Here is a 26143-nt window from a genome sequence, read left to right as displayed (position 1 = left end):
GTATGAAATGATAAACGTGAGAATGTACAAGATAAACACAAACCAACGCAGCTGGAAATAGGTTACTTTTTTTTTCCTTTTTGTAAATATGGTATGGATCAAATGTTTAAAAAACAGGGTGGCTATAATGTATAACTGAATATCTTAGCCTGTATGGCATAGTTTCAGCCAGGATGGTTTACACGGTGTCCAACATTTTAATTTATGTTTAATTAAACAAAACAAAACAAAACAAAAAGGACAGTTGGCGTTTAGGAAAAGCACCTCTGGGACTTTTCCTTAACAGCTGTCGCCCAGGTCTAAATCTACATCCCTTGTTAACCGCTTGACCCACACAGACACACAGTTAGGAAGACACGAAATCAACACCTCTATTTAAATCCTGCAGCCCCCCCCCCCCGCCCCCAGCAGAATCCCAGAGTGGGGAGGGGAGAAAGAGGGAGAGAAGAGGCATAGATGCTCCCAGACACACAAATGAGCTTCTTTTCATTTTGGCCTTTTGAAGGAAGCCCTCTCCTCTCCATCCAAGCAGGCTCTCCCACACACTGTCCTGCTGTTACAATAAATTATGTGAAGGGGGGGGCAAAACATGGGGGTCCCAAAGGAAAAGGGGGGAGGGGGAAGAGCTAGCCCACGGCTAACACATGCCGTTAATCACATGAGCGCCTCAATCTGCTCCGGCAAACCTCACACAAAGGCCGAGGTTCCCATCACCAAAAAACACACACACACAAAAAGGCCGTTGGTACTTTACCCGATACGCCTCTTCTTATAGTGGGGGAGGAGTTTCCAGGATGGGTTGAGCTTGTCCTCTCATTGATTGGACGGAGTCAGATAAGCTCTTTTAGCCACGCCTTGGTCACCCGGCTCCACCCAGTTATTGGCGAAGAACTCTACCCGACTCGCTGTGTCGTCCACTCTAGACTTTATTTTAGTTCCAAACCTTTATTTATTACTTCAACAGAACAATTCAACAAACAACATAACAATTTCGCAACATACCCATAGCAGGGAGGGGCTGGATACTCCTCCCCCACTATGAGAAGAGGCGTATCAGGTAAGTACCAACGCCCTATCTCCATAGTGAGGGGAGGAATATCCAGGATGGGACGTACCAAAGCCTACACGTCCCTAGGGAGGGTTACCCATTTGAGTATATGCCCAAATTTATGCCAGGCGAGGCGTGTCCTCCGCCCTGTGAACAGCCTGCAACACCCTACGTCCGAATGAGGCTTCCGCAGAAGCAAAGGAGTCCAACTTGTAATTCCTCACGAATGGTGAGGGGGAAGACCCCACGGCTGCCCTATAGATCTCAGATAGTGACGCCTGCGTGGCTCAGGCCGCCGAAGTGGCCGCGGTTCATGTAGAATGCGCTGTGATAGAGCTCGGTGTTTGCAGACCCCGTGCCTGATAGGCAGAAGCAATACAGGTTCTTAACCACCTGTCTATCATGGTGGAAGTCACCTTGTTCCCCAGGGACCCCGGCTGGAAAGAAACAAATAGGGCTTCCGACTTCCTGTTCGGCCTGGTTCTTCTGAGGTAAATCCTCAGAGCCCTCCTCACGTCCAAAGTGTGCCACTTCCTCTCTAATGGGTGAGAATGGTCCGGGCAGAAATTGGGCAATATCAGCTCCTGCGAGCGAAGGAAGCAAGAACACACCTTGGGGTCCAACCTTAGCACTACCCTGTCCTGGTGGAACACGCAGAGATCTTCCCTGGTAGACAGAGCCTGCAGTTTGGATATCCACCTGGCGGAGGTGATGGCCACCCAAAAGGCCACCTTAAGTGTCAGGAACGTCAGAGAGACAGTACGTAACGGAGGGCCTGTCAGAGCGCCCAAGACCTTGTGTAAGTCCCAGGAAGGGTACCTGTGCACCGGGGGCAGTTTAAGTTTGGAGGCCCCCTTGAGGAACCGCCTGACCATCAGATGGTGAGTCAGTGTCTGAGATCTACCGCACAGGAGTACCGATGAAATGGCGGAGATCTGTCTCCTAATCGAGTTGGGAGGCAACCCTCTGTCCAGCCCCACATGAAGGAAGTCCAGAATTTGTGCAACAGTGGCCTGGACCGGATCGTGGCCCCTAGAGAGATGCACCATGTTGAAAAAGCCCACCCTGCAGCGTCGTAAATGCGCTCCGTGGAGGGTCTGCGAGCTGTCTGGATAGTCTGTATAATCCTAGGGGAGAAGTGATCTTCCCTCAGGATGCTCCGCTCAAGCGCCAAGCGGTCAACTGGAGCCACTGAGGGTCCGGGTGTTCTGGCGACCCCTGACTGAGAGAGATCCGCTCCTGGGGGATCCTCCAGGGCTTGTCCACTGAGAGGGATTGGAGACCGGCAAACCAAGGCCTTCGGGGCCAGTGTGGGGCAATCAGTACCACCTCTGCCCCCTCCCGCAAGATTTTTTATATGACCCTGGGGATCAGGGGTAATGGTGGATAGGCATAGAGGAGCCCCCGGGGCCAAGGGCCGTGGAGAGAGTCTACACCCTCTGCCCCCCGTGTCCGGTACCTGGAGTAAAACATTGGGAGCTGGGCGTTGAGAGGGGTGGCGAATAGGTCGACCTCTGGGCGTCCAAAGCGCTCTGCCAACTCCTCAAAGATTGCTGGCTGCAGCTTCCACTCCGAAATGTCCACCTCGGTCCGGATGAGCCAGTCGGCTCTGATGTTGTCCACACCTGCTATATGTTCTGCCCACAGCGAATGCTGTCTAAGGTCATAGGCTATCTGAGGTGCTTCTGCGTTTTCTCACAGTTGGACATCCAATTCTGAGTTTGTGCTGGGTTCAGGCATGGGGACCAGCCTGTCTGACCCTTTTGCCATGACTAGAAGGGTGCTATGATTCTATGACTAGGATTAGCTCAGAAAATTTCTTGAATGTATTATGAATTCTTTGAGTTCAATTCACTTGTCGGCCACTAGGGTGCATTGCAAGATTTTGTAGATGCAGGCGCAGTTCACGTGTCGGCCACTAGGGTGCATTGCAAAACTTGTAGACGCAGATGCAGTTCACTGGTCAGCCACTAGAGTGCATTGCTGGGCTTTGGAGATGCAGGCGCAGTTCACATGTCAGCCACTAGAGTGTGTTGCCAGACTTTGTAAATGCAGGCGCAGTTCACTAGCCACTAGTGTGTGTTGCAAAACTCAGTAGACGTCGACGCAGTTCACTGGTCAGCCACTAGAGTGCGTTGCAGGGCTTTGGAGATGCAGGCGCAGTTCATGAGTTGGCCACTAGGGTACGATGCAATGCTTTTTAGATGCAGGCGCACATCACTTGTTGGCCACTAGGCGTTGCAAGTGTTGGCCTGAAATACTTGATTGCAGTTTGTAGAGGAACCACTAGTGGGCGCTGCTTGTGCCTACTGTTTGGAGTGATTGGTAATGGCGCCTTCCTTGCTGTTAAAGGATGGAAGGTTGAGTCAATCTTGAGCCAGTGAGATTTGAACTGCCAAACTGCAGCTAGCAGTCAGCTGAAGTAGCCTGCACTACTGCACTCTAACCCCTGTGCCACCTCGGCTCTAGTTGACAAGGCTATTCTGCTGGTTAAATTTGTCAACCTGACTCTCCAATATTGGAATTCCTAAGGGTCTTTACCCGAACTCAGAACCTGTCTTGGACCTGGCTAGTTTGGTACCTTCTATAGGGGTTGAGCCCTTCCCAAATAATTCATAAACAATAGTAACCAATCCACAAGAGCATAACAATCTCTTCAGCTGAACTACATCTGACTTTTGGCCCTTTGGATGCCCGAAGGCTTTGCACACACAAGGTAAGCTGATGTTGGGATGGTTGAGACTTCTATTGCTCCTCATTGTCAGGACAATTTATCATTAAAGGTCAAAGGATTTGGGAAATCGGGTCTGGGCTAGCTGACCTCTTTCTCATTCAAGTTTCATTTCCATGGAGATCTTTCCATGAGCTTTTACAACCACTTAAGGAGTAAGGCTTGGAATCTTTCTTTGTTATGCCACATGTGTTTGGCCTTAACAACAGTCGATCAGATTACATAGGTTGGGAAGGGGTGGGGTTGCTTTATCATGCGATTCCTGGATCCCTTCCCCTGGAGCTCAATTAGATGGAAACAAGGTCGATCTTGCTTTCAAACAAGGAGAGGAAACATGCTTTTCTAACTTTGCAGGATCTGCTTTCTCAGTGTATCACAGAAGAACAAAAACAGGCTTTTCAGAGCAGATTGAATCAGCTAGGTGGTAGACACTGCATTTCTCATGCAACTCTTGGCCCCTTTTTAACATATTTTCTTAATCACAACAGAGTCCTTCATCTCAGGAGAGATCATCAGCCTTTCTCACTGAAATGGGATGTTCCTCTTTGCTCCAAGAGGGAGTGGGGGAAATCCCGGCATCTGATTTCAGTTAGACTGCAAACAGAGTTTGGGATTCAACTTCAACGTCCCTTTTACTTGAGGGGAGCTCAAAATAACCTCATCTTTACACTGTTCTGCCTCGGGTGGTTGCCCCACCCCTATGCCTACAGAGGTAGAAGGGAGGCTTGAGGAGAATGCCCCGTAGTGAGAGTGACTGCCATCCCTGGATAGAGCCCCAGATGCCTGAGGTATCAATGTGAATCCTCACTTGCTGGGAGGGATCCTTCTCTGTCATCGCATCAGGCTCCAGACCAGGGGGAGCCTTCTTGCTGATGGCCTTATGGCAGATGCTCCCTAGGGCTTTATGCCTCTGCCTTTCATATTTAGAGGCAGGTTTGGGAGGCTTGGAGCCGGAGCTTGCCTCTTTAGCCGCCCTGGAGGAGGTGTGCTTCATTTTGCTCTTTGCCTTGCCGCCCCCACCCTTGGATGGACCTTCAGGGGTAATCTCTAACCTGATTGGAGGCTGTTCTGCCCTTCCAGTGAGGCTGCCAGCGAGGACTTGATTCCTGCCTGTGTCCTCCCAGCTGCAGGAGGCCGCCATCTTGGGCCACGTGGTTTCAAAATGGCTCCCGGTTCCAAATTCAAAAAGCTCCTCTTTGCTGGAGCACGTGGAAGCGGCTTGTGCCTTTGCAGGCTGCTGCGTGGCTTCCACTGCCCCTGGGGGCTCTCTCTCGCCTCCCCCTGCCTCCCGCAGCTCTTTCTGAGCCTCTCTGGCTCTCACCTTGTTGTCTGGCGATCACTGCCAGCGCGGATGCTCCGGGGCGTTTTAAAACGTCGCGGTTTGTCGCTCAACCCCTGAGGGGAGCGGTGGAGCACTCCGACACCCTTAGAGCCTCCTTGGGCACCGCCCTTGCTGCAGCGGCCTCTGCGGAGCTCGCTCGCCTGTCTTTGGTGAGTCCTCACTTAGTGCCCTGGGTCTCGCTCTGTGACCTGGGCTGCACGCCGCCTTAGCGGTTGCTGTGCGGGCTTTCTACCCCCGCTGGGGATTTCCTCAGACTCTAGTGATTGATCAGGCAGCGTGGATGCAATTTCGATCGCTTTTGCAGCAATTTAATTTTTTTCCTTTTAAGTTTCTTCAGGATCTCAGGATGAACACAGCTGTCCATTGATGGACTGAGTTGATAACTGGGTGGAGCCTGGTGACCAAAGCGTGGCTAAAAGAGCTTATCTGACTCAGTCCAATCAAGAGAGGACAAGGTCAAGCCATCCTGGATATTCCTCCCCTCACTATGGAGAATAGTCCCCAAGATGGGCAGCAAACATTTCAGGCCCAGCCCTGCAAAGCTCCCCACACACACACACACACACATTTCCTCAGGAAAGGCAAGCAGCTGGGAAGGGTTCTACCTCTTGCATTTGCGTTTTCAAGGACAGAATTCTATTTAAACACACAAACACACAGAGAGAGATTGCCCTGCGCAGAGAGAGCTGAGGTGAGATTTCAGGAGTCCAGTGAAGGTGGTGCCTGCTAGCTTTAAAACGAATTTTGAGAGAAGCGATTTCCATACAGAACCAACTTTGGTGCATCTGTTTATAGAAGTTTCTCTAAATTTTACATATTATCCATTGAAAACATGTTTTAGAATAGAATAACAGGATTGGAAGGGATCTTGGAGGTCTTCTAGTCCAACCCCCTGCTCAGGCAGGAAAATACACCACTTCAGACAAATGGTTACACAATAACTTCTTAAAAACTTCCAGTGTTGGAGTATTCCAAACTTCTGGAGGCAACTTCTGTTCCACTGATTAATTGTTCTACCTGTCAGAAAATTTCTCCTTAGTTCTAGGTTGCTTCTCTCCTTGATTAGTTTCCACCCATCGCTTCTTGTCCTGCCCTGAGGTGCTTTGGAGAATAGCTTGACTCCCTCTTCTTTGTGGCAACCCCTGAGATATTGGAAGACTGCTATCATGTCTCCCATGGTCCTTTTTTTCATTAAACTAGCCATGCCAAGTTCAAGCCAACCATTCTTCATGTTTTAGCCTCCAGTCCCCTAATCATCTTTGTTGCTCTTCTCTGCATTGTTTCTAGAGTCTCAACATCTTTTCTACATCATGGTGACCAAAACTGAATGCAGTATTCCAAGCGTGGCCTTACCAAGGCCTTATAAAGTGGTATTAACACTTCACGTGATCTTGATTCTATCCCTCTGTTGATGCAGCCTAGAACTGTGTTGGCTTTTTTGGCAGCTGCTGCACACGGCTGGCTCATATTTAAATGGTTGTCCACTAGGACTCCAAGTTTCCTCTCCAGTTACTACTGTTGAGCAAGGTACCACCTATACTGTCCCTGTGCATTTGGTTTTTCTTGCCTAAATGTAGAACCTTACTTTTAGCTATTAAACTAGCCATTTGTCGAGAATGGCATAGGGCAGGGGTGTCCAAACCTGGGAACTTTAAGACTTGTGGACTTCAACTCCCAGAATTCCCCAGCCAGCATTGAGCAGGAGTTGAAGTCCACAAGTCTTAAAGTTCCCAAGTTTGGACACCCCTGGCATAGGGTCTCCTGCTTGGGCAGGGGCTTGGACTAGAAGACTCCAAGGTCTCGTGCTTTTTCCGTACTCTGATGTCCCAAAACTAGATAATACAGGAATTTTGTTCAAAATAATCATTTTATTGGGAGGGGAGGCCAACTGCAAGTGGGGGAGCATTTCTCTTTATTTAAATAACACCCCACCAAATAAACAGTAGCAGGCTGACAGTGGGCATCAAGAGCAGCTTTTCCCACTATCAGTGCTGTATTTAAAGGAAACCAAACAAATTTCACACACGTGGATCAATGAGATGTGGATTGGAACCACGGCTGGAAAAAAATGTGGTCTTTTAATGAGCAAAGGGAACGAAGTAGCTGAAATTGCAGATAAATCTCCGCCAGGCACTTTGGAAAGAGGATGAGATTTTAAATATATCTCATCTTTCCCCTGTCCTAACCAGCATGATTTCCCGGGAGAACAGCTGGCGGCCTCTGAGAAATTATTTCAGAAAGCATGAATGAAAATGGCACTTTGGGGCACACACTCAGCAATGGGCATTCAGAAGCACGCAGTCTGGGATACCCAGGGCAAAATATAGCTCCCAAGTCTAAGTACCGTAGCTATTAATAGCCTTATCCTCCGTGGGGATTTCTTTCCTTTTACGCTTGATCAAATAATCTCCCCGAGAAGTAGAGTTTTTTAGGGCTAAACTCCCTCACGGAGTTCTTTTCCTAAGCAGGAATCTAAAAAGCTGGTTTTGGAAGTGCTTGGCAACTCTCTAGCCAAGCCATCTGCAAGCCAACGGGCTTCACTTCTGCCGGATTCCAGGTCCCATGCTCATCAGCCAAGAAGTTCCAAGTGAGGGGAAGGGTAATACAACATGTTCAGAATGCTGCTTTAAAAGGAGAGAAATCACCTTTTTGATGCTTGGAAGAAGGGGTGTTTGCAGGCTAATATCAGCCCTGGAAGTCATCTTTTGCATTGGCCTGCAGGCCTGCCACATTCAATACTGTGGGAAAATGGGAGAGGGGATTATATGGAGTATGGGAGAGAGATATAGTCATATATAGAACATTCCTTTCTCAGGGAGTCAAGGACATCTTGCCCTGCACCCGGAGTGGCGTGACTGGGAGGCATCTCCAGTTGGGACAGTGAAGGATTGGGCCATGTGATGGACAGGTGGGTGCTGGGCAGGGGCTTGGACTTTCTTTTGGGTGGGGAAAACCTGGAAGCTTTCAGATTCGGGTTTTCCCAGATGTGCCAATAGGACATCTCTAATAAAGTGGAACTTTGAGGAAACTCAATTCGGAGTCTTCTTTCGTTTGGGGGTGTTACGTGGCACCCTGATATTAACCCGAATGAGCAGTGCAATGAAGTGCTTGCAGCCTGGATTTGCTTTTGTGGAGGTGCATTGTGGAGCTTTGATGACACCATTGTGGCTGCCCTCTTGACTTTTCTGACCATATCCTGCAGAGCCCCTAGCTTGGAAAGAAAATATGATGCGACAGTGCCTAAACTCTGCTTATGAATCTGATCTCTAGGAATCAGTTTGGAAAAGTTCCAGTTCACGGGAGGACAATCAAGAGATATTTCTAACGTCTTCTGCCTTCCGGTGCATTTTCTGAAATCACCATTTTGTGGGGGATCAAATCTACAGTCAATCAATTGGCCAGTCAGGGTACATGACTTTGGACCAACATCGTTAGTTAAAAGATCAGTTTTCCCTACGAAGTAGTCTCCCATGCGGCTAATCTAGAGAAAAGGAGGATGATACCTGATAGCCGTATTCCAGTATTTGAGGGGGTCAACTTGTTTTCAATCAGTGGAACAGCTTGCCTTCAGAAGTTGTGAATGCCCCAACACTGGAAGTCTTTAAGAAGATGTTGGATAGCCATTTGCCTGAAACGGTATAGGGTTTCCTGCCTAGGCAGGGGGTTGGACTAGAAGGCCTCCAAGGTCCCTTCCAACTCTACTATTGTATTGTATTGTATTTTCCAAAGGACCAGAAGGCGAGGCAAGAAACAATGGATGGAAACTAATCAAGGAGAGAAGCAGCTTGGAAATAAGGAGTAACTGCCTAACAGTGAGAACAATTAAGAAGTGGAACAACTTGCCTCCAGAAATTGTGGGTGCTCCATCATTGGAGATTTTTAAGAAGAGACTGGACAGCCACTTGTCTGAACTGGTATAGGTCTCCTGCTTGAGCCAGGGGGTTGGACAAGACGGCCTCCAAGGTCTCTTCCAGCTCTATTCTATTCTAGGTTTTGCCTTCAGGAGAAAACTCTCTGCATCCGGGTTTTGCAACCATAGCAATGTTAAAATACGTGGAATTCAATGCCCAGAATTTGACAGACAGCAGCATGGCTGTCCACATATCGTATATTGCCAAGGCGGGGAAACCTGCTCTACACCATCATCAGTTTGGAGTATCTAAGGCAGGGGTGTCCAAACTTGGGAACTTTTAAGACTTGTGGACTTTAACTCCCAGAATTCCCCAGCCAGCATGGCTGGCTGGGGAATTCTGGGAGTTAAAGTCCACAAGTCTTAAAGTTCCCAAGTTTGGACACCCCTGATCTAAGGTGTATGGCAAGAAAAAAAAAGGGGGGGGGCTTTTGGTTGCTATCTGCATCCCTTGGAATTCTTGACCAAGGGAGAACAAACTACCATATTTTTCAGACTATAAGACGCACCAAGATTTCGAAGAGGTAAGTAAGGAAAAAAAGTTTTTGTCCTCCCCAGCAAAAATGGGAGGCGTTTCTGCCTTCCCCCAATCCTGCTGGAGCCTGCAGAGTGATGCTGGGGGCAGGCAAAAACACCTCCGCTTTTGCAAAAAAATGACCCTTTTTGGGGGGGCAAAATGGGATGTGGGGGCGGGGCTCCGGGAGGCCAAAAATGGCTGTATTCAGATTCGGTGTATAAGATGCACCAACATTTCCACGCTCTTTTAGGGGGTGGGTGGGGGAAAGGTGCATCTTATGCTCTGAAAAATACGGTAATTGCTCAGCTGGCTTTTCACCAGCAAGCAAAAACATTTTCATTCACATCAATTCTGTTCTGCATCCTGAATTGTGATTTACGATTTTTGTTTTTAAGCAAAGGGGGGGAATTATTTATTTTTAGATGTATTTTTCAAAATTAGAATGTGATACTATTTGACATTTTGGATAATAATGAACCACAAGTATCCTCGCCAATCCAAATAGGCTAGGGAAAAAGCACACTGGCCAGGAAGAGCAGCTAAACCAGGTGTGATATTTCCAGCAATCGTCTGTTCAAACTAAACACAAGCCACAGTCTAAAACAAACCTGATTAATGATTCTGGTTTGTCTCAGAAATCAAGAATTAGGGAGGTTTTTTTTCCTAAAGGGAAAGGTTATCTCCTGGTTCTTTCCATTTTGTGGGGACCTTGGTACTCTTTGACCTTGATTATATTCTTGCAGACATCAGAGTTGAAGGTGTTACCTAGTTAGGTAATAAAACGTCTGCAAGGAAACAAGCAAGCTCAGAGAGCACCAAGGACCCCTCATTTCAACCCTTAGCTACAAATATTCTCTTCTATCTTTCCATTTTTTCCAGAGTCTTCACATCCTTAATCTGGGCAGGCTATTAACCCACAGAGGCGGTTAATCTGCAAATAAAGCATCATATAACACACTTTATCATATAACCAGCACAACGTAATGTAGAATGTTGCACATGGATTAGGGAAAATTCCCACAATCCTGGAACCGCGTGGATCAGTAATTCTCTTGTAGCTTCATCACACACTTAATCTTTGAACCCAAACCAAAAAGATGGAACATTAAAAACTATAAATAAACCACAAACTTGTGAATAATGGTTTGTAATTTTTTTAAAAAAGCTATTCACACACTGGGTTAAGCAAAACCTAAGTAAATTATGTTATAACTTAATGAATTGTGTGAATTTTCCTCTAGAGGCTAGAATAAACAACTAAGAACAATTTTCAAGTGTTAAAAAATTTTTTTTGGGAGGGTTAAACTAATTCCTGTCCCGTGTGCTTTTTAAATGAAATTCCTTCTTCAAAGCCAATATTCTCATCATCTAAAAAAAAAATCAAAAAAACATTTTTCTCATAGGAAAGTAGAATCCGAACAAACAAACAATCTTTGCAGAAGGCAAGGCCATCTCCTGAAAAGTCTTTCCTATTCAGGGTTTGGGTTGAGTTGGTAATCTCATCCAAGAAAATCCCATACCTTAGACCAGGGGGTCTCCAAACTTGGCAACTTTAAGACTTGAGGACTTCAACTCCCAGAATTCCCCAGGGATCAGCAACCTGTGGCTCTGGAGCCGCATGTGGCTCTTTCATCCCTCTTTTGCGGCTCCCTGTCACCGGTCAGCTCCACAATTGATAGGGCTTTCGGTTAGGACAAGTAGAGGAAAAAGGACGCCATGCGCAGGAGAGGAGACTCTATGTGAGGGAACCGGACTTCCGTTCAGCAGAGGAAAAAAGGACACTGCGCTTAAAGGGGATTCTACGGTGGGGTAACCGGACTCCAGAATTGAATGTGGGGCTTCTAGTTAGAACCTTAGTGGCTCTTTGAGCTTGCTTAAGGTTGCTGACCCCTGCACTAGGGGAACAGGAAGCCTTCGGTGACCTTTCCTGGTCCAAGATAAGCAGACTTAGAGTCCATGCTCTAATAACCCTTCAATGCACTCTACTCCACAGGGGCTTATCGTGAAAGAGAGTTCAGGATCCTTAACTCAAACTTTGGTTCCTTCCTAGGCTGAATGAAGATTCAGAAATTGAGACGAACCCACCAACCTACAGCCACAAGCTGGGTCTCACCAAGTTGGGAAATGTTGGGAGATATCATCTTTTAGGTACCTAGTCTAGGGGTGTCCAAACGTGGGAACTTTAAGACTTGTGGACTTCAATTCCCAGAATTCCCCAGCCAGCGATGCTGGCTGGGGAATTCTGGGAGTTGAAGTCCACAAGTCTTAAAGTTCCCAAGTTTGGACACCCCTGACCTAGTCAGAAGCCACTAAGGGATTGTAGACTATCACCAGCACTTTCACAACGCAACCGAGGTTGGCTCTTTGGTTTGTCCCTAAAGCGGAAAGTGATTCTTTCCCAGCTTTGGTCTAGTCCAGGGGTCAGCAAACCTAAACACTCAAAGAGCCATTTGGACCCGTTTCCCACAGAAAAGAAAATACCGGGAGCTACAAAGGTCCTAACCGGAAGTCCCCTGTTCAATTCTGGAGCTGACCGGAAGTTCAGTTCCCACACCATAGAGTCTCCTCCTAGCGCGGCGTACTTTTTCCTCTGTCATAACCGAAAGCCCTATCGATTGTGGAGACAACTGGAAAACCCTCCCCTTGCCATAGAGTCTTCTCCTGGCGCACTGTGCTTCTCTCCCCCCAGCCCCCGGAAGCTCCTCTCAAAATTGTGGCGCCGACCGGTGACGGAGCCGCAGGAGAGGGAGGAAAGAGCCACATGCGGCTCCAAAGCCGCAGTTTGCTGACCCCTGGTCTAGTCCAGGGGTTCCCAACCAATTGTTGGCCATGCCCTACCGAAGCTTCTCTAAAATCCTGATTACATATAATTTTTACTTTACTCAAAAAGTGAACCTCGACTCACGCGGAGGAAGCCGAAAAGGCCATTAACTTGGTTTAAACACGGTTCAAATGTCCCCCATTAAAAATCAAATTGTCCCCCTGTGGGGTGTGGGCCCCACGTTGGGATCCACTGGTCTAGACTCTAGTCCAAGGGTGTGAAACTTGACTTCATTGAGGGCTGCATCAGGGTTGTATTTGGCCTCAAGGGTCAGATGGGTATGGCCAGCTCGACATCACTCGTGGCGGGGAGCACTCTGCCCGCGAAAATAGGCTCCCGAGCTCCATTTTCAGCTGTGATGGCCTCCTGCAACACCCTGCTAGCAAAAACAAGAGTGCTGGAGCTCCGTTTTCGCTGGCAGAGGCACCGCAGAACAATCCTTCGCTGTTTCCAGGATGACTCCATGGGCCAGATCTAAGCACCCCGCAGGCTGGATCCGGGCCCCGGGCCTTGAGTTTGACACTACTGCTCTAGTTCTCCCCCCTCCCCCGCAAGTTTACTAAATCAGAGAACTTCATTCTAATCCTTAAAACACATTTTTAAGACAGTAGTGAAAAGCCCGATGCCCTCCAGCTGCATCGAAATTTAACTTCCACTATCTACAGCTTGCATGATAAGACGGAGTGGGAAGCTACGGGAATTAAATGCCAATGGTCTAGATGGCACCACCTCCAGGGAAGCTGGTAGGAGCCTCTCTGGCAACGCTGTCGGAGATAAAGCAGACTCTCCCAGCCCCTGAAATACCGTCGTGCTGATGCAATGCCCTTTTTCTGCCTAGCAAAATTTGCCAAGAGGTAGAAAAGGATCCTGAAGTACAGTAAATGGTCAAAATTGTGGAAACCTTTTGGGATAAGTGTATTTTCTAAAAATAGCTAATAACACCACTTTTTTTTGAGTGGTACCATAAAATTATATATCAATGGAAAGATAATGTAATCAAGAATGTAATGCAATAGCTTTTATGAAGGATTTGACAACATAGCTACTACATCCATCTGCCTTGAAAACAAGCATCAAATTGAACGAAGTCAGTGAAGAATCGCCTTAATAAAGTAGCTTTTCCTACTACTCTCTAAAGTACATTTTGAAGCATGCGGATAGTCCTCGACTTACAACGGTTCATTTAGTGGCTGGTTCACAGTTACAACAGCACTGGAAAAAGTGACTTATGACCGTTTTTCACACTGTTGCAGCATCCCTTGTGGTCCCATGGTCAAAATTCAGCCGCTTGGCAACTGACTCATATTTATGACGGTTGCAAGGTCCCAGGGTCACATGATCACCTTTTGCGACCTTCTAAGAGGCAAAATCAATGGACAAGTCAGATTCACTTAACAACCGGGTTACTAACTTGACAATTGCAGTGATTCACTTAACAACTGTGGCAAGAAAGGTCTTGAAATGGGGCAAAACTCACTTAACAAACGTCTCACTTAGCAACAGAAAGTTTGGGCTCAGTTGTGGTCATACATAAGTGAGCAAAACTCCCTTAACCATGGTCTCGTTTAGCAACTTAGCCAATTTTGGGCACAACTGTGGTCCTAAATCAAGGATTACCTATATTTCCCATCCTAGGACAAAATATGTCTAAAGAATACCACCCAGCAGATTCCAAGACTTTTAAAAGGGTTCTGCAAGGAAGCCGTGTTAAATAGTAGTAACAAGGATAAAAGTTATGATCGCTGCAAGAAATAATACCTCTTTATCACTTCTGTCATTGTTGTGAACCGCTCAGAATCTTCGAGAGCCAAGTGGCATGCAAGCTTAATAAACTATTATTATACTTACTGTATTGTATAGATTTAAGAGATCCATCTTAGCAAAATATTGGGGGGGGGAGGGGGGGAGAGAAAACAGATCCAGAGATGGCTTAGTCCAGCGGTCACTAACTGGTGGTCCATGAGAAAATTTTGGTGGTCTGTAGAAAAATTATTTGCATTTTTTACGTTGCACTAAATCAGGGGTCCTCCAACTACGGCTCCTGGGATGGATACGTGCAATGAATATTTGTGTTGCTGCAGAGACTCTCCCCCTTTGGGGTCTTTTTGTGCAGGTCAGACGGGGTCAGAAATTCCAACTTGGGGTCTGCTTCAACCGCCTGGTGAGGGGCTTTGGGCGAAGGCTGGAGGGAAGTGCTGCTGGTGGCGAAGAGCTGGGGGGCCTTGTTCCAGTGGGACTGCATCATGGCCTGGAACTGGCTGACCATCTCAGCCCACTGAGTCTCCAGGTGCCGGTACCTGGCCTTGCACTCCCACAGGTCTTCCCTCTGCTTGGAAAACCTATGCTCGTAGCCCTCAGTGAGGTGCTTCTACTGAGCTCCTTCTCAGTCAGATCCAATTTACACTGAGCCAGCTGTTTTGCCAATTCTTTTCTCGTGGTGGCTGCTTAGCTCCAACAACTGCTTCCTGTTGGGGCCCTAAGGAGCCTGGATGGGGAGGCGAGGAGTGGCTGGGAGGGGAGGGCTGAATAGAGGCTGGCGAGGTGCCCATTGACGTGAGTGACATCGAGTTGGCCATGCCCACCCAGTCACATGATCACCCAGCCACACCCACCCAGACGATAATCAGGCAGATCATATTAGCCATCTGCAGAATTTAAAATTATAAATTTAATGGTCCCTGAAGTCTGAAAGGTTGGTGACCCCTGGCTTAGTCAACCTGAATGGCTAAAAAATCAGAGTTGGAAGTCTACATGAAAGCGTCATATTCTTCCAACTGACTGGAAGCCTGGTGTCTGAGAGCATGGACCATCATGGCTGTCAAGAATTGCCCAAGACATCAGGCAAAGCAGAAGCAGCCCTGGATCCATTCCCATGTGCAAATTAAAGTAAAGGTAACGGTTCCCCTCACATATATGTGCTAGTCGTTCCCGACTCTAGGGGGCGGTGCTCATCTCCGTTTCAAAGCCGAAGAGCCAGCACTGTCCAAAAACATCTCCGTGGTCATGTGGCCGGCATGACTCAACACCGAAAGCGCACGGAGCGCTGCTACCTTCCCACCAAAGGTGGTTCCTATTTTTCTACTTGCATTTTTACATGCTTTTGAACTGCTAGGTTGGCAGAAGCTGGGACAAGTAATGGGAGCTCACTCCGTTATGCAGCGCTAGGGATTCGAACCGCCCAACTGCCGACCTTTCTCATCGATAACCCCAGCCTCTTGGCTACCGAGCCACTGCATCCCTTTATACAAATTATAAAAATATACAGATTGCACATCATCAAGGCAGCAATTCCAACTAACTTAAAACAAGACACAGTGCCAACCACCTTCTATCCTTTCTTAAGACCATCATCCTGGATTTTGCTTCCAAGTTAGCAAGCTGCCTTTCCTAAACTCAACATTCCACTCGTGTGCCTTAACCTAGACTTTAGGAAAGGTAGGTTTTCAACAATTAGTTCAATGCACTTTTTCTGCCTAGACTGCCCTTTGCCAATTGAGAAAGGATGTTCATTTTAGACCAGGGGTGTCAAACTTGCGGCCTGCTGTCTGGATGTGCCACATGCTGGCTATGCCCACCCCTGGTTTAGCAAAGGGGAGAAAGTCACAATACGCCATGTGACCATGTGACCACATGGGTTTAGTACCCCTGTTTTAGACAAAGATCCCCTGGACCACTGAGTCAGTGGCAATGCTTACTTGTTAGAGATGCCCCGATAGCTCAGAGTTGAACTATAGGATCCTTGTAGCTCTCTGAGCTTGGTGTTTTTCTTACAGACATCTCATTGCCAATCTTAGCAACATCATCAGTGCTACATTATCACTGGCACTGATGATGCTAAAGGTAAAGATAAAGGTTCCCCTCGCACATACATGCTAGTCGTTCCCGACTCTAGGGGGTGGTGCTCATCTCCGTTTCAAAGCCGAAGAGCCAGCGCTGTCCTAAGACGTCTCCGTGGTCATGTGGCCAGCATGACTAAATGCCGAAGGCGCAATGAACACTATTATCTTCCCACCAAAGGTGGTTCCTATTTTTCTCCTTGCATTTTTACGTGCTTTGGAACTGCTAGGTTGGCAGAAGCTGGGACAAGTAACGGGAGCTGAGCAGCGCTAGGGATTCGAACCGCCCAACTGCCAACCTTTCTGATCGACAAGCTCAGCGTCTTAGCCACTGAGCCACCGCCTCCCTCCGCCTCCCTGATGATATTACCTAGTGGGTAATGGAAAGGTCTGAAAAAAGATAACCAAGCTGAGAACACTAAGGTTCTTAGAGATGGCCAGATGGACATTCACACACTTGTCCCATCCCGACAAAAAGCTTGTAGTCTACTACTAGTTGCTATAGTTAAATCATATGATCTACAGGTAGTTCTTGACTCACAGCAGTTTAGTGACACTTCAAAGTTACAATGGCACCGGAAAAAGTGACTTATGACCATTTTTCACACTTACGACCGTTGCAACATCCCCCACTGTCTTGTGATCCAAATTTAGTTGTTTAGTAGCTGCTTCATATTTATGACAGTTGTCGTGTCCCTGGGTCACGGGATCACCTTTTGCGACCTTCTGATAAACAAAGGTCAATGGGGAAGCCAGATTCACTTAACAACAATGTCACTAATTTAACCACTGCAAGGATTCACTTAATAACGATGGCAAGAAAGGTCATAAAATGGGGTCAAATCTCACTTAACAAATATTTCCCATTTATCAACCTAAAATTTGGGTTCATTTGTGGTCGTAAACTGAGGATTATCCGGCACTGGATTAGTCAGCCTGCAAAAAGTAACAGATCACGGATTTACTCAAAAGTTCTACATATTCCTATTCGTAGCTTTACTGCAAACCTGAAAGAAACGTAATTCCACGTTTACCACGGATTCTCAAAACTGTGGTTTGAGGCTGGGGTGTCTCAGGCAATTTAAGACTGAGATGGAAGGGTTGCTTTAAAATAAAAAAAGTCTACCCAGATTTGGACATGCACAGTGGGAGGACTGTCAAGCCCACTCCAGGCATTGCTTGCACAAACCCAAATAGACAATCGCAAGGCCACAAAAGTTTTAGAATGCCTGTCATAGAGAGATTACAATGACATTATTAAAAGTGATGTACCGTATTTTTCAGAGTATAAGACGCACCTTTTCCTCCCCCAAAAAGAGGATGAAAATCGGTGCATCTTATACACTGAATACAGCATTTTTGGCCTCCTGAAACCCCCTCCCTTTGCAAAGATGGACGTGGAGAGGGTTTGGGAAGCTTTTAAAGAGCTCCTGGGGGCATGAGGAGGGTTTGGGAGGCCTGCAGAGGGAAAAAACGTTTTTTTTTAATTTACCTCTTCAAAATCATGGTGAATCTATATACTCCGATGCATCTTATAGTCTGAAAAATAGGGTATTTATTTCTTGCCCCAAGCTAATCCCAATGAAGCCGTGCATTTACTCCTGAAGGGATGGTACACACATTCATTTTAGGAAGTTGTAATACTGTAAAGATTCAGAATATTACATATATTATTCTTAACCCTCCTGCCTTCCGTGTACCTTAGAATAATGTCTCTCATCCTCCCCAGCAAGAGTGAGTAGCAGCAACAGGAAATGCTGGGTACCGTAATCCAACACTTTTGGGAAGGCATCTATGGCCCACAACGGATTCCAAGCCATTATGGGCTTGAGAATAGTTTATTGCATAAGGCGTAACCAGTTAGGTTTACAACACGCAAAGTAACAATGGCTAAGCACACTTTAATCCATGTAACCAAACCATCATGTATAATGCAGTAGTACAATGCACGGACCACATCAATCCTAATTCTTAAGGTACCACAATAACTATTGTTTGTGCTTGAAATGCAAGACACATTTACATAATTTGCTGAGCAGCTGAAAACTTTCAAAAGCAGAGCTATTAAGAGTGCCCTAGTTCACACCCTACACCAGGGGTGTCCAAACTTGGGAACTTTAAGACTTGTGGACTTCAATTCCCAGAATTCCCCAGCCAGCATGGCTGGCTGGGGAATTCTGGGAGTTGAAGTCCACAAGTCTTAAAGTTCCCAAGTTTGGACACCCCTGCCCTACACTAAGCGAAAAACCATATTTAGAAACCACAATGGGTAGCATCGTTCACTTCACTTTCACCAGGATTTGCTTTCTAAGACACCACTGGCCAAGCCCCACAAATAGTACTCTAAAGCCCGAAAGGGGTGGGGGGGTGGGGGTTCCCAACATTGGTAACTTTAAGCTTGTGGACTTTTAACTCCTACGATTGGGGAATTCTGGGAATTGAACTCCACAAGTCTTAAAGTTGCCAAGGCGGGAGACCTTCGCTTTAAGCCACAAATAAGTTTATAAGCCTAAATTGGCAAAGGTTCTGACAATAGCTTACAACCACTAGAGTTGCCATTACATAGCACATTAAGCCAGGACTAACCAACTAGGATTATGACCTAGTACAGCGCATCACTCCCACAGCGCATCACCATCCCAACTGGCCTCTAGTAAAGACACGGAGGTTGAAAATCACAAAGTCCTTGGCAAGTTTCTCACAACTCTCTCAAAACCATCCCAATATACGTGAAGAGCCTAAGAACCATAGGTTGTAAAGGTAAACGTTCCCCTCACACATATGTGCTAGTTGTTCCTGACTCTAGGGGGTGGTGCTCATCTCCGTTTCAAAGCCAAAGAGCCAGCGCTGTCCAAAGACATCTCCATAGTTATGTGGCCGGCATGACTAAATGCCAAAGGGGCACAGAACGCTGTTACCTTCCCGCCAAAGGTGGTTCCTGTTTTTCTACTTGCATTCTTTACCTGATTTCGAACTGCTAGGTTGGCAGAAGCTGGACAAGTAACAGGAGCTCACTGTTATGCAGCGCTAGGGATTCGAACCGCCAAAACGGCGACCTTTCTGATCGACAAGCTCAGCGTCTTAGCCACTGAGCCATAAATAAGTTTATAAACCTAAATTGGCAGTTGGTCTTACCTGAACTGCTATTTTGGGGGCTGGGACAGGAGGCTCCGGTAGATGGTATTGACACGCCCAATTGGCCAGGAGACTAGGATGAAGCTGAAGCCACGCCTCTGTGCTCCACCCTTTCCTTTCCAGTTTCATCTCAAGTCTGGCCAAAAAACGACACCTATTTTATTTTTCTTCTGCGAAATCTATCTCTACTGGACCCTCCTTGCCTCTGCAATATATCTCCCTGCCTGGGCCAGTAAGTTCCTCGGTGTGGTGTGCTTCCTAGCCACCAGGGAGGCTGATTTGGATTGCTGGAGGCTGGGAAGTGTCGTTCTCACAATAGCTTACAACCACCAGAGTTGCCATTACATAGTTACCGAGCCACTAGTATTATGACCTAGTACACCACATCACTCCCACAGTGCATCACCATCCCGACTGGCCTCTAGTAAAGACAAGAAGGTTGAAAATCCCAAAGTCACTGGCAAATTTCTCACAACTCTCTCAAAACCTCCCCAATGTACGCGAAGAGCCTAAGGACCATAGTTTGAATCCCTGACAATTAACTCAAAGGTGTCCTTTCTGAAGAGCTGAATAAGCCCCTTGGATGAGATGCAAAACATTTGCAAAGGAAGAAAAACCCAGACAGTCCCGTTGTCTTCTGGAAAAGCACCTTTGGGACAGCCTGGATGACTGAGAATTTCCATAGACTTACCGACAATTAAAATCCCTCTTCTGAGAAAGCTTCAAAAAGCACCTCATGCGCTCATCTTTTCCTCATCAGCTTGGAATTGCTGGGGACAGAGTTTCTTTAAAGGAAATCTGGAGGACGTGGGTTGCGTTTTTTAAAGAGGCGATAAAAAAGAAATACTCCTACGACCCTGGAGGTCACGGCTTGGGCACACAAAGAAAACCAAAACCCCACTGCCCTGGCCCAGCTCCTGCCCTGTGTCTCCCCTCCTTCCTCTTAAAGACACAGTTACTTTCCATCACAATTGCTTTCTGTTGCCTTTTACTCACACACACCTTACAAGGAGAGTTGCAAACCCCTTTGCTCTACTTGGGAAGGGGGAAGGGAGGAAGAGAAGGCAACCAGCCTCAGCTGCCCTTGGCACCCCTTGTCATAAGAGAAAGAGAAAGAAGGACTAGGGGAGACATGATAGCAGTGTTCCAATATCTCAGGGGTTGCCACAAAGAAGAGGGAGTCAAGCTATTCTCCAAAGCACCTGAGGGTAGAACACGAAGCAATGAGTGGAAACTAATCAAGGAGAGAAGCAACTTAGAACTGAGGAGAAACTTCCTGACAGTTAGAACAATTAATCAGTGGAACAGCTTGCCTCCAGAAGTTGTGAATGCCCCAACACTGGAAGCCTTTAAGAAGATGTTGGATAGCCATCTGTCTGAAACGGTATAGGGTTTCCTGCCTAGGCAGGGGGTTGGACTAGAAGACCTCCAAGGTCCCTTTCAACTCTACTATTGTATTGTATTATAACCTTTACCCATCTGCATACCTCTTTCACCCCTTCATGGATTACTGCCTTGTCGTGGGTGGAGGGGCTTACGTAGCTCAATGAAGCTATGCCATGCAGGGCCACCCAAGATGGGCAGGTCATAGCAGAGAGCTCTGAGAAAACCTGACCCACTGGAGAAGGAAATGGCAACTTTATCTTCGCCACGAAAACCCCACGGACAGTACCACGAGCCAAAAAGATATGCCGCTGGAGGATGAGCCCCTCAGGTCAGAAGGTGTCCCATATGCCACTGGAGAAGAGCAGAGGGCTACTACTAGTAGTACCAGAAAGAGTGAAGTGGTTGGGCCAAAGCCGAAAGGATATTCAGCTGTGGATGTATCTGGTGGTGAAAGGAAAGTCCGATGCTGCAAGGATCTATACTCCATAGGAATGTAAGAATGCTGGGAATGATGGAGGGCAAAAGAAGAAGGGGACGGCACAGAATGAGGTGGCTGGATGGAGTCACCGAAGCAGTAGGCAGTTTATGACCATCATGGCACAACGACTATAATGAATAAATTCCATTATGTTAAATATATTGAGAACTACTGTATCAACCCTGACTGCTCTTTAGAAGGCCGGATCCTGAAGAGGAAACTCAAAGACTTTGGCCACCTAATGAGAAGGAAGGACTCCCTGGAGAAGAGCCTCATGCGGGGAAAGACTGAGGGCAAAAGAAGAATGGGACGACAGAGAATGAGGTGGCTGGAGGGAGTCACTGAAGCAGTCGGTGTGAGCTTAAATGGACTCTGGGGGATGGTAGAGGGCAGAAAGGCCTGGAGGAATATTGTCCACAGGGTCACGATGGGTTGGACACAACTTCGCAACTAACAACAAATACTCCTTTCAGATATATGTCACAGCTCTGACGCAAGTTGGCCATCAAAGCCTCTCTGATATTTCCCCAGTGAACCTTCAAGGAATTATGGTGCCTCCTTCCATTGTCCTTTCAAACGTCTACTTCTCCCAGAAAGACCCTCCAAAAGTGAGTCACTCTCTACCTTCTCACTTATCCACCTTGGTTCCCTCCTTGAAAACTGCTGTCCACCACGTACCCACTCATGTTTTGGAAGTAACAGTCTCAGGGACTCCCCAAGCTGATGGTCTACAGTCCAAACTTTTCAGAAAATTCCAGATGGGGGATGTTAGTTTCAAGAAAAGTGGTCCCCCCCCCACTTACTAGACTGGATCCCCACAACACACTAAAACTGCTGTATGAAGGCAAACACAGGCTGCTAAGACCGGGTTAGGAGCTACAGCAGGGCTGGGGTCGTCCTCCACGTTAAGGCATCCCATACTAAATTTTATCCTCGCTTGGAACCTCCGGTGGGTTCTGTTGAATGTCAAGTCCATTTGGCTTAGGAGCCTGGTCCTTGTGACCTAGTGGCAGATGGGAGGTGAGAAGGGACATGGGTCACCCAGTCCCAGCAGTGGCCATGATGTCCCATGCAAAGAGATGCATCCGTCTCCAGTGGGACTTGTGAAGGGAGTCACAACTCCTTGGGACTCCCCCCTCAAAAACTGGGGGAATTCTCTTTCATCCTCACCACCCAGAAGGACGGATGAGTAACAAGGTGTCCTGCCCAAGTGTTGTTTACTCTCTCAAACACACCTAACCAGCCAAGACTTAGTCTCCTCATCCAAGCTTGTCCACAGTCTGGATTGCACCCTACTTCCACAAAACAGCCCCATAAACCTTGTCTCCTTGCATTACCTGCCACTCAGAGGCACTGCTACACATCCCCCCCAAAAAACTGATGCTTCCAGAGTCTGTTCTCCCAAAGGAGAATGGCTGACCCCACCGCTCTCTCGCTTACCCCAGCCTTTCCACAGAGCTAAAGCGATTCTCCCCCAGACTCATTTTTCTGATTCCTGCTTCCTCCCCATCTCTTCCCATTCATCTCAAGGCCTTCGCCCCCCACCCCATTTTGTTGTTTCTGCACACCATCCGCCCCTCATCCTTGTCCCCCCAGTCCCCTATTATCTGCAATCTCAGCCAGTCTCCAACCCCCTTTCCATCAGAGGGGCTTCTCTCCCCTTCCCCAAATTCAAGTTCTGAGTTTTGGGGAGAGCCCCTTCCCCTCTCCGCGCCATCCCTCTGCTTCCAACAAGGCCCGCGGCCCCAGAGCATCTCACCCACCTACCCATCCACCCATGGCACTCGGAAAGCCCCCCCCCTTGCAAGATTCACGTGGCCTCCCCTTCGCAGGCCTCCCTTGCCCTCCAGCCCCTTCCCCTCCTTGGCTCGCACCCTCCCCACCCCCCAGCCAGCCTGCTGGAACTTAGAGACTCCCCCTCCCCCAAACCTGGCCCCCCTCCTCACGTCCAGCTGGGGCCTCGCCTTCAGCCCCCTCCCAAACGTTGCACCCCGGCTCCCCACGAAGCCACTTTCACCCCCGCACCCCTCCATTGTTCTTCGGCCAACCTGGCGCCCTCCGCAACCCTGGCCCTCACCCCTGGCGCCCCCAAGCCCCCTCCCCTCTGGGTTCCAAAGCCCAGAAGCCCCCTCCCCTCTGCAAAAGCCCGGCGTCGCTCTTGCTCCTCTGGAGAGAGCCCCCCCCTTCCGCCCCTATATATTGCACGGGTTCCCGGAGTCGCCCGGACCGATTGCATCCCCCCCCCACATCCCCAACCCCGCTGCATGCTGCTGCTCCTCGGAGCTGGCCCTTGCCGGGCTCCTCGCAGGGTACCTGCTCCCGAGGGACCCGCTTCCATCCCATCCACGCGGGCGGCGTCCCGGAGAAGGGAGGAGGGCGCGCGCGAAGCGGCGAGGAAGAGCCGCGTCCAAAGGCGCACCGGGACCTGGGCGCCGCTGCAGCCGCAGCCTCTGCTCGGGACGAGCCCGGGATCCCGGGACTGCGCCTGCGCGGCAGCGCATCCAATCAGCGCCGCTGCAGGCTGGGAAAGAGGGGGGGAGGGGAAAGGGGCGGGGGAGGAGGAGGAGGCGAGCGAAGCGGCGCAAAGAGGTAGGGAACGAGTAGAAGTCTCGAAAGAGCCCACACTTCCGAGGCCGGAGGGATGCTCCTGGACTCAGGGGCGCCTGGGGAGGGAAATCTCTGCAGAGAAATGCATAGAACCGGGAACGAGGGGGCAGCAGGCGGCCAAAAATAGAGAATCGGAAGCCGTCGGGGAACCCCGAGGCAAGAAAAGGGAACGTCCCTAAAAATGAGCTTACCCGAGGGTTTTCCAACCTCAGCAGCTTCATCTCCCAGAATACCCAAGGGGGTTGGGGAATTCTGGGAAATGATCCACCCATCTTAAAGTTGAAACTCTCTAGGGTTATGGAGGGCTTCGGGTTGGACTCTGAAAAGGAGCATTTGAGTGTGTTTGAAAAACATAGATTTACACCATGGGTGTCCAAACTTGGGAACGTTAAGACTTGTGGACTTCAAGTCCCAGAATTCCCCATGCTGGGGAATTCTGGGACTTGAAGTCCACAAGTCTTAACGTTCCCAAGTTTGGACACCCCTGGTTTACACCAAGAGGTTTCTTTTTTTTCCTGCTCCTTTCTGTCCTCCAAAACCACCATTGCTTCCCCTCCAGTCAGTCCATTTTATGTTTATTTTTTATTTTCTCATGGCAAATCTAGACAGCATTCTTAAAAGCAGAGACATCACCCTGCCAACAAAAGTGTCTATAGTCAAGGTTATGGTTTTCCCAGTTGCAATGTATGGCTGTAAAGGTTGGACCATAAGGAAGGCTGAGTGCCAAACAATAGAGGCCTGTGAACTATGGTGCTGGAGAAGACTCCTGCGAGTCCCTTGGACTGCAAGGCGATCAAACTGGTCAGTCCTAGAGGAGATCAATCCTGATTGCTCTTTGGAAGGCCAGATCCTGAAGATGAATACTTTGGCCACCTAATGAGACGGAAGGACTCTCTGGAGAAGAGCCAGACACTGTGAAAGATTGAGGGCAAGAGGGGGATGACAAAGAATGAGGTAGCTGGATGGAGTCACTGAAGCAGTAGGCCTGAGATTAATTGGACTGCAGAGGATGGTAGAGGACAGGAAGGCCTGGAGGAACATGGTCCATGGGGTTGCAATGGGTCGGACACAACTTCGCAACTAACAACATTTTTCTCATCTCTCTTCCTGGTTGAGGAATTCAATTCCCTCTTACTTACCCTTTACCCCTTTGCTCTGACTATTCCTGATTTCTTTTGCCATTCATTCCTTCTAAACCAACGTTGTAACTTTTAAGATGGCTGGATTTCAAGAAACCCCCAACCAGCATATGGACCAACTCCACAATGAGCTGAAGTCCACCCATCTTAAAGCTGCCCAGGTTGAGAAACACTACTCTAAAAGCTGGCATGGACTTCTAAAAAATAATCAGCCAACCAACCATCTAGGGATTGTGTTGAAGCCAAGTGGACTTGTTCTCTGGGCATCCCAACAATATGGAGGTTCAAAGTGTCCTTTGACACACTTTAGGATAGAGACAGTTCTCTACTAACAGCCACAACTGGGACCAGAATTTTCATTCCTAAACTTGCATTGAGTCATGTCTAATTTTTTTTTTTTTAAATTACCACTGATGTTAAATGAATTACTGCGGTTGTTAAATGAACCACATTCGTTAAGCAGATCTGGCTTCCCCTATGATTTCGCTTGTCAGAAGCCAATGGAGAAGAGGGTTACATGACCTCAGGACATTGCAACCGTTGAAAATACATGCTGGTTGCCAAACCCCAAATTTTGATCGAGTGACCATGGGGATGGCTGCCATAGTCAAAGGTCCAAGAGCAAAGCTCACTTTTTTAGTCCCGTTGCAACTTCAAAGGATCACTTGATTGTGGGAATATCTGTATGCAGATAATAGTTAAGGGAAGATGACCCAAGAGGGGATCAAAAAGCAAGTGGTAGCTTCGTTCAACTCTAGGTAGTAGGCACTTTTTACCTGTTTTCTACATCTCTAATTTTAGTTAATTCTTTGGTTCTTTCAAAGGACAGGTGGTAGAGGATAATCCATTTCAATTTATTCCGATCTGAGTGACCTTGTTTCAAAGTTTCAAACTCTAATCTTCACCTTTTTTTGCTTTGTTAGACCACACTAGTCCTACTAATGGTTTTGCCCCACGACATGGATCCTTAGCAGCTGCAACAGGGATCTGGTGCTTTCACCATTTGAGGCAACCAGAGGAGGGATTCCATGGATTTTCCCTTCTTCCCTCTGATGGTTGCCAACAAAGGAATCCACCGCTGGTGCCCCTTAGTGGAGATCTGAGAGAAAGACAAGGAAGCCACCCTAGCTTCTTCTGTGTACACTAACCATGCATTTCTTGGAGCGAGTTTCCACATTGGAAACCTTGCTGGC

The 26143-nt window shown here is 47.9% G+C and overlaps 1 protein-coding gene across 2 annotated transcripts in view; it reads right to left on the bottom strand.

Annotated features, from left to right (window-relative positions):
- LOC309396688 (protein argonaute-1) overlaps positions 1-23696 on the bottom strand; it is a 94387-nt gene extending 70691 nt beyond the window's left edge. For both annotated transcript variants that reach the window (XM_081962022.1, XM_081962023.1), the window contains exon 1: positions 23518-23696. In XM_081962022.1, coding sequence (XP_081818148.1) covers positions 23518-23542 — 25 coding nt within the window. In that variant the 5' untranslated portion in view covers positions 23543-23696. The remainder of the gene's footprint in view (positions 1-23517) is intronic.
- Positions 23697-26143: the final 2447 nt, after the last annotated feature.

The sequence above is a fragment of the Natrix helvetica genome (assembly GCF_964273705.1).
Source record: "Natrix helvetica genome assembly, chromosome: 9".
In the NCBI taxonomy this organism is placed as follows: Eukaryota; Metazoa; Chordata; class Lepidosauria; order Squamata; family Natricidae; genus Natrix; species Natrix helvetica.
Note: the sequence above shows the minus strand (reverse complement) of the source record. Positions and strands in the feature narration are given on the sequence as shown.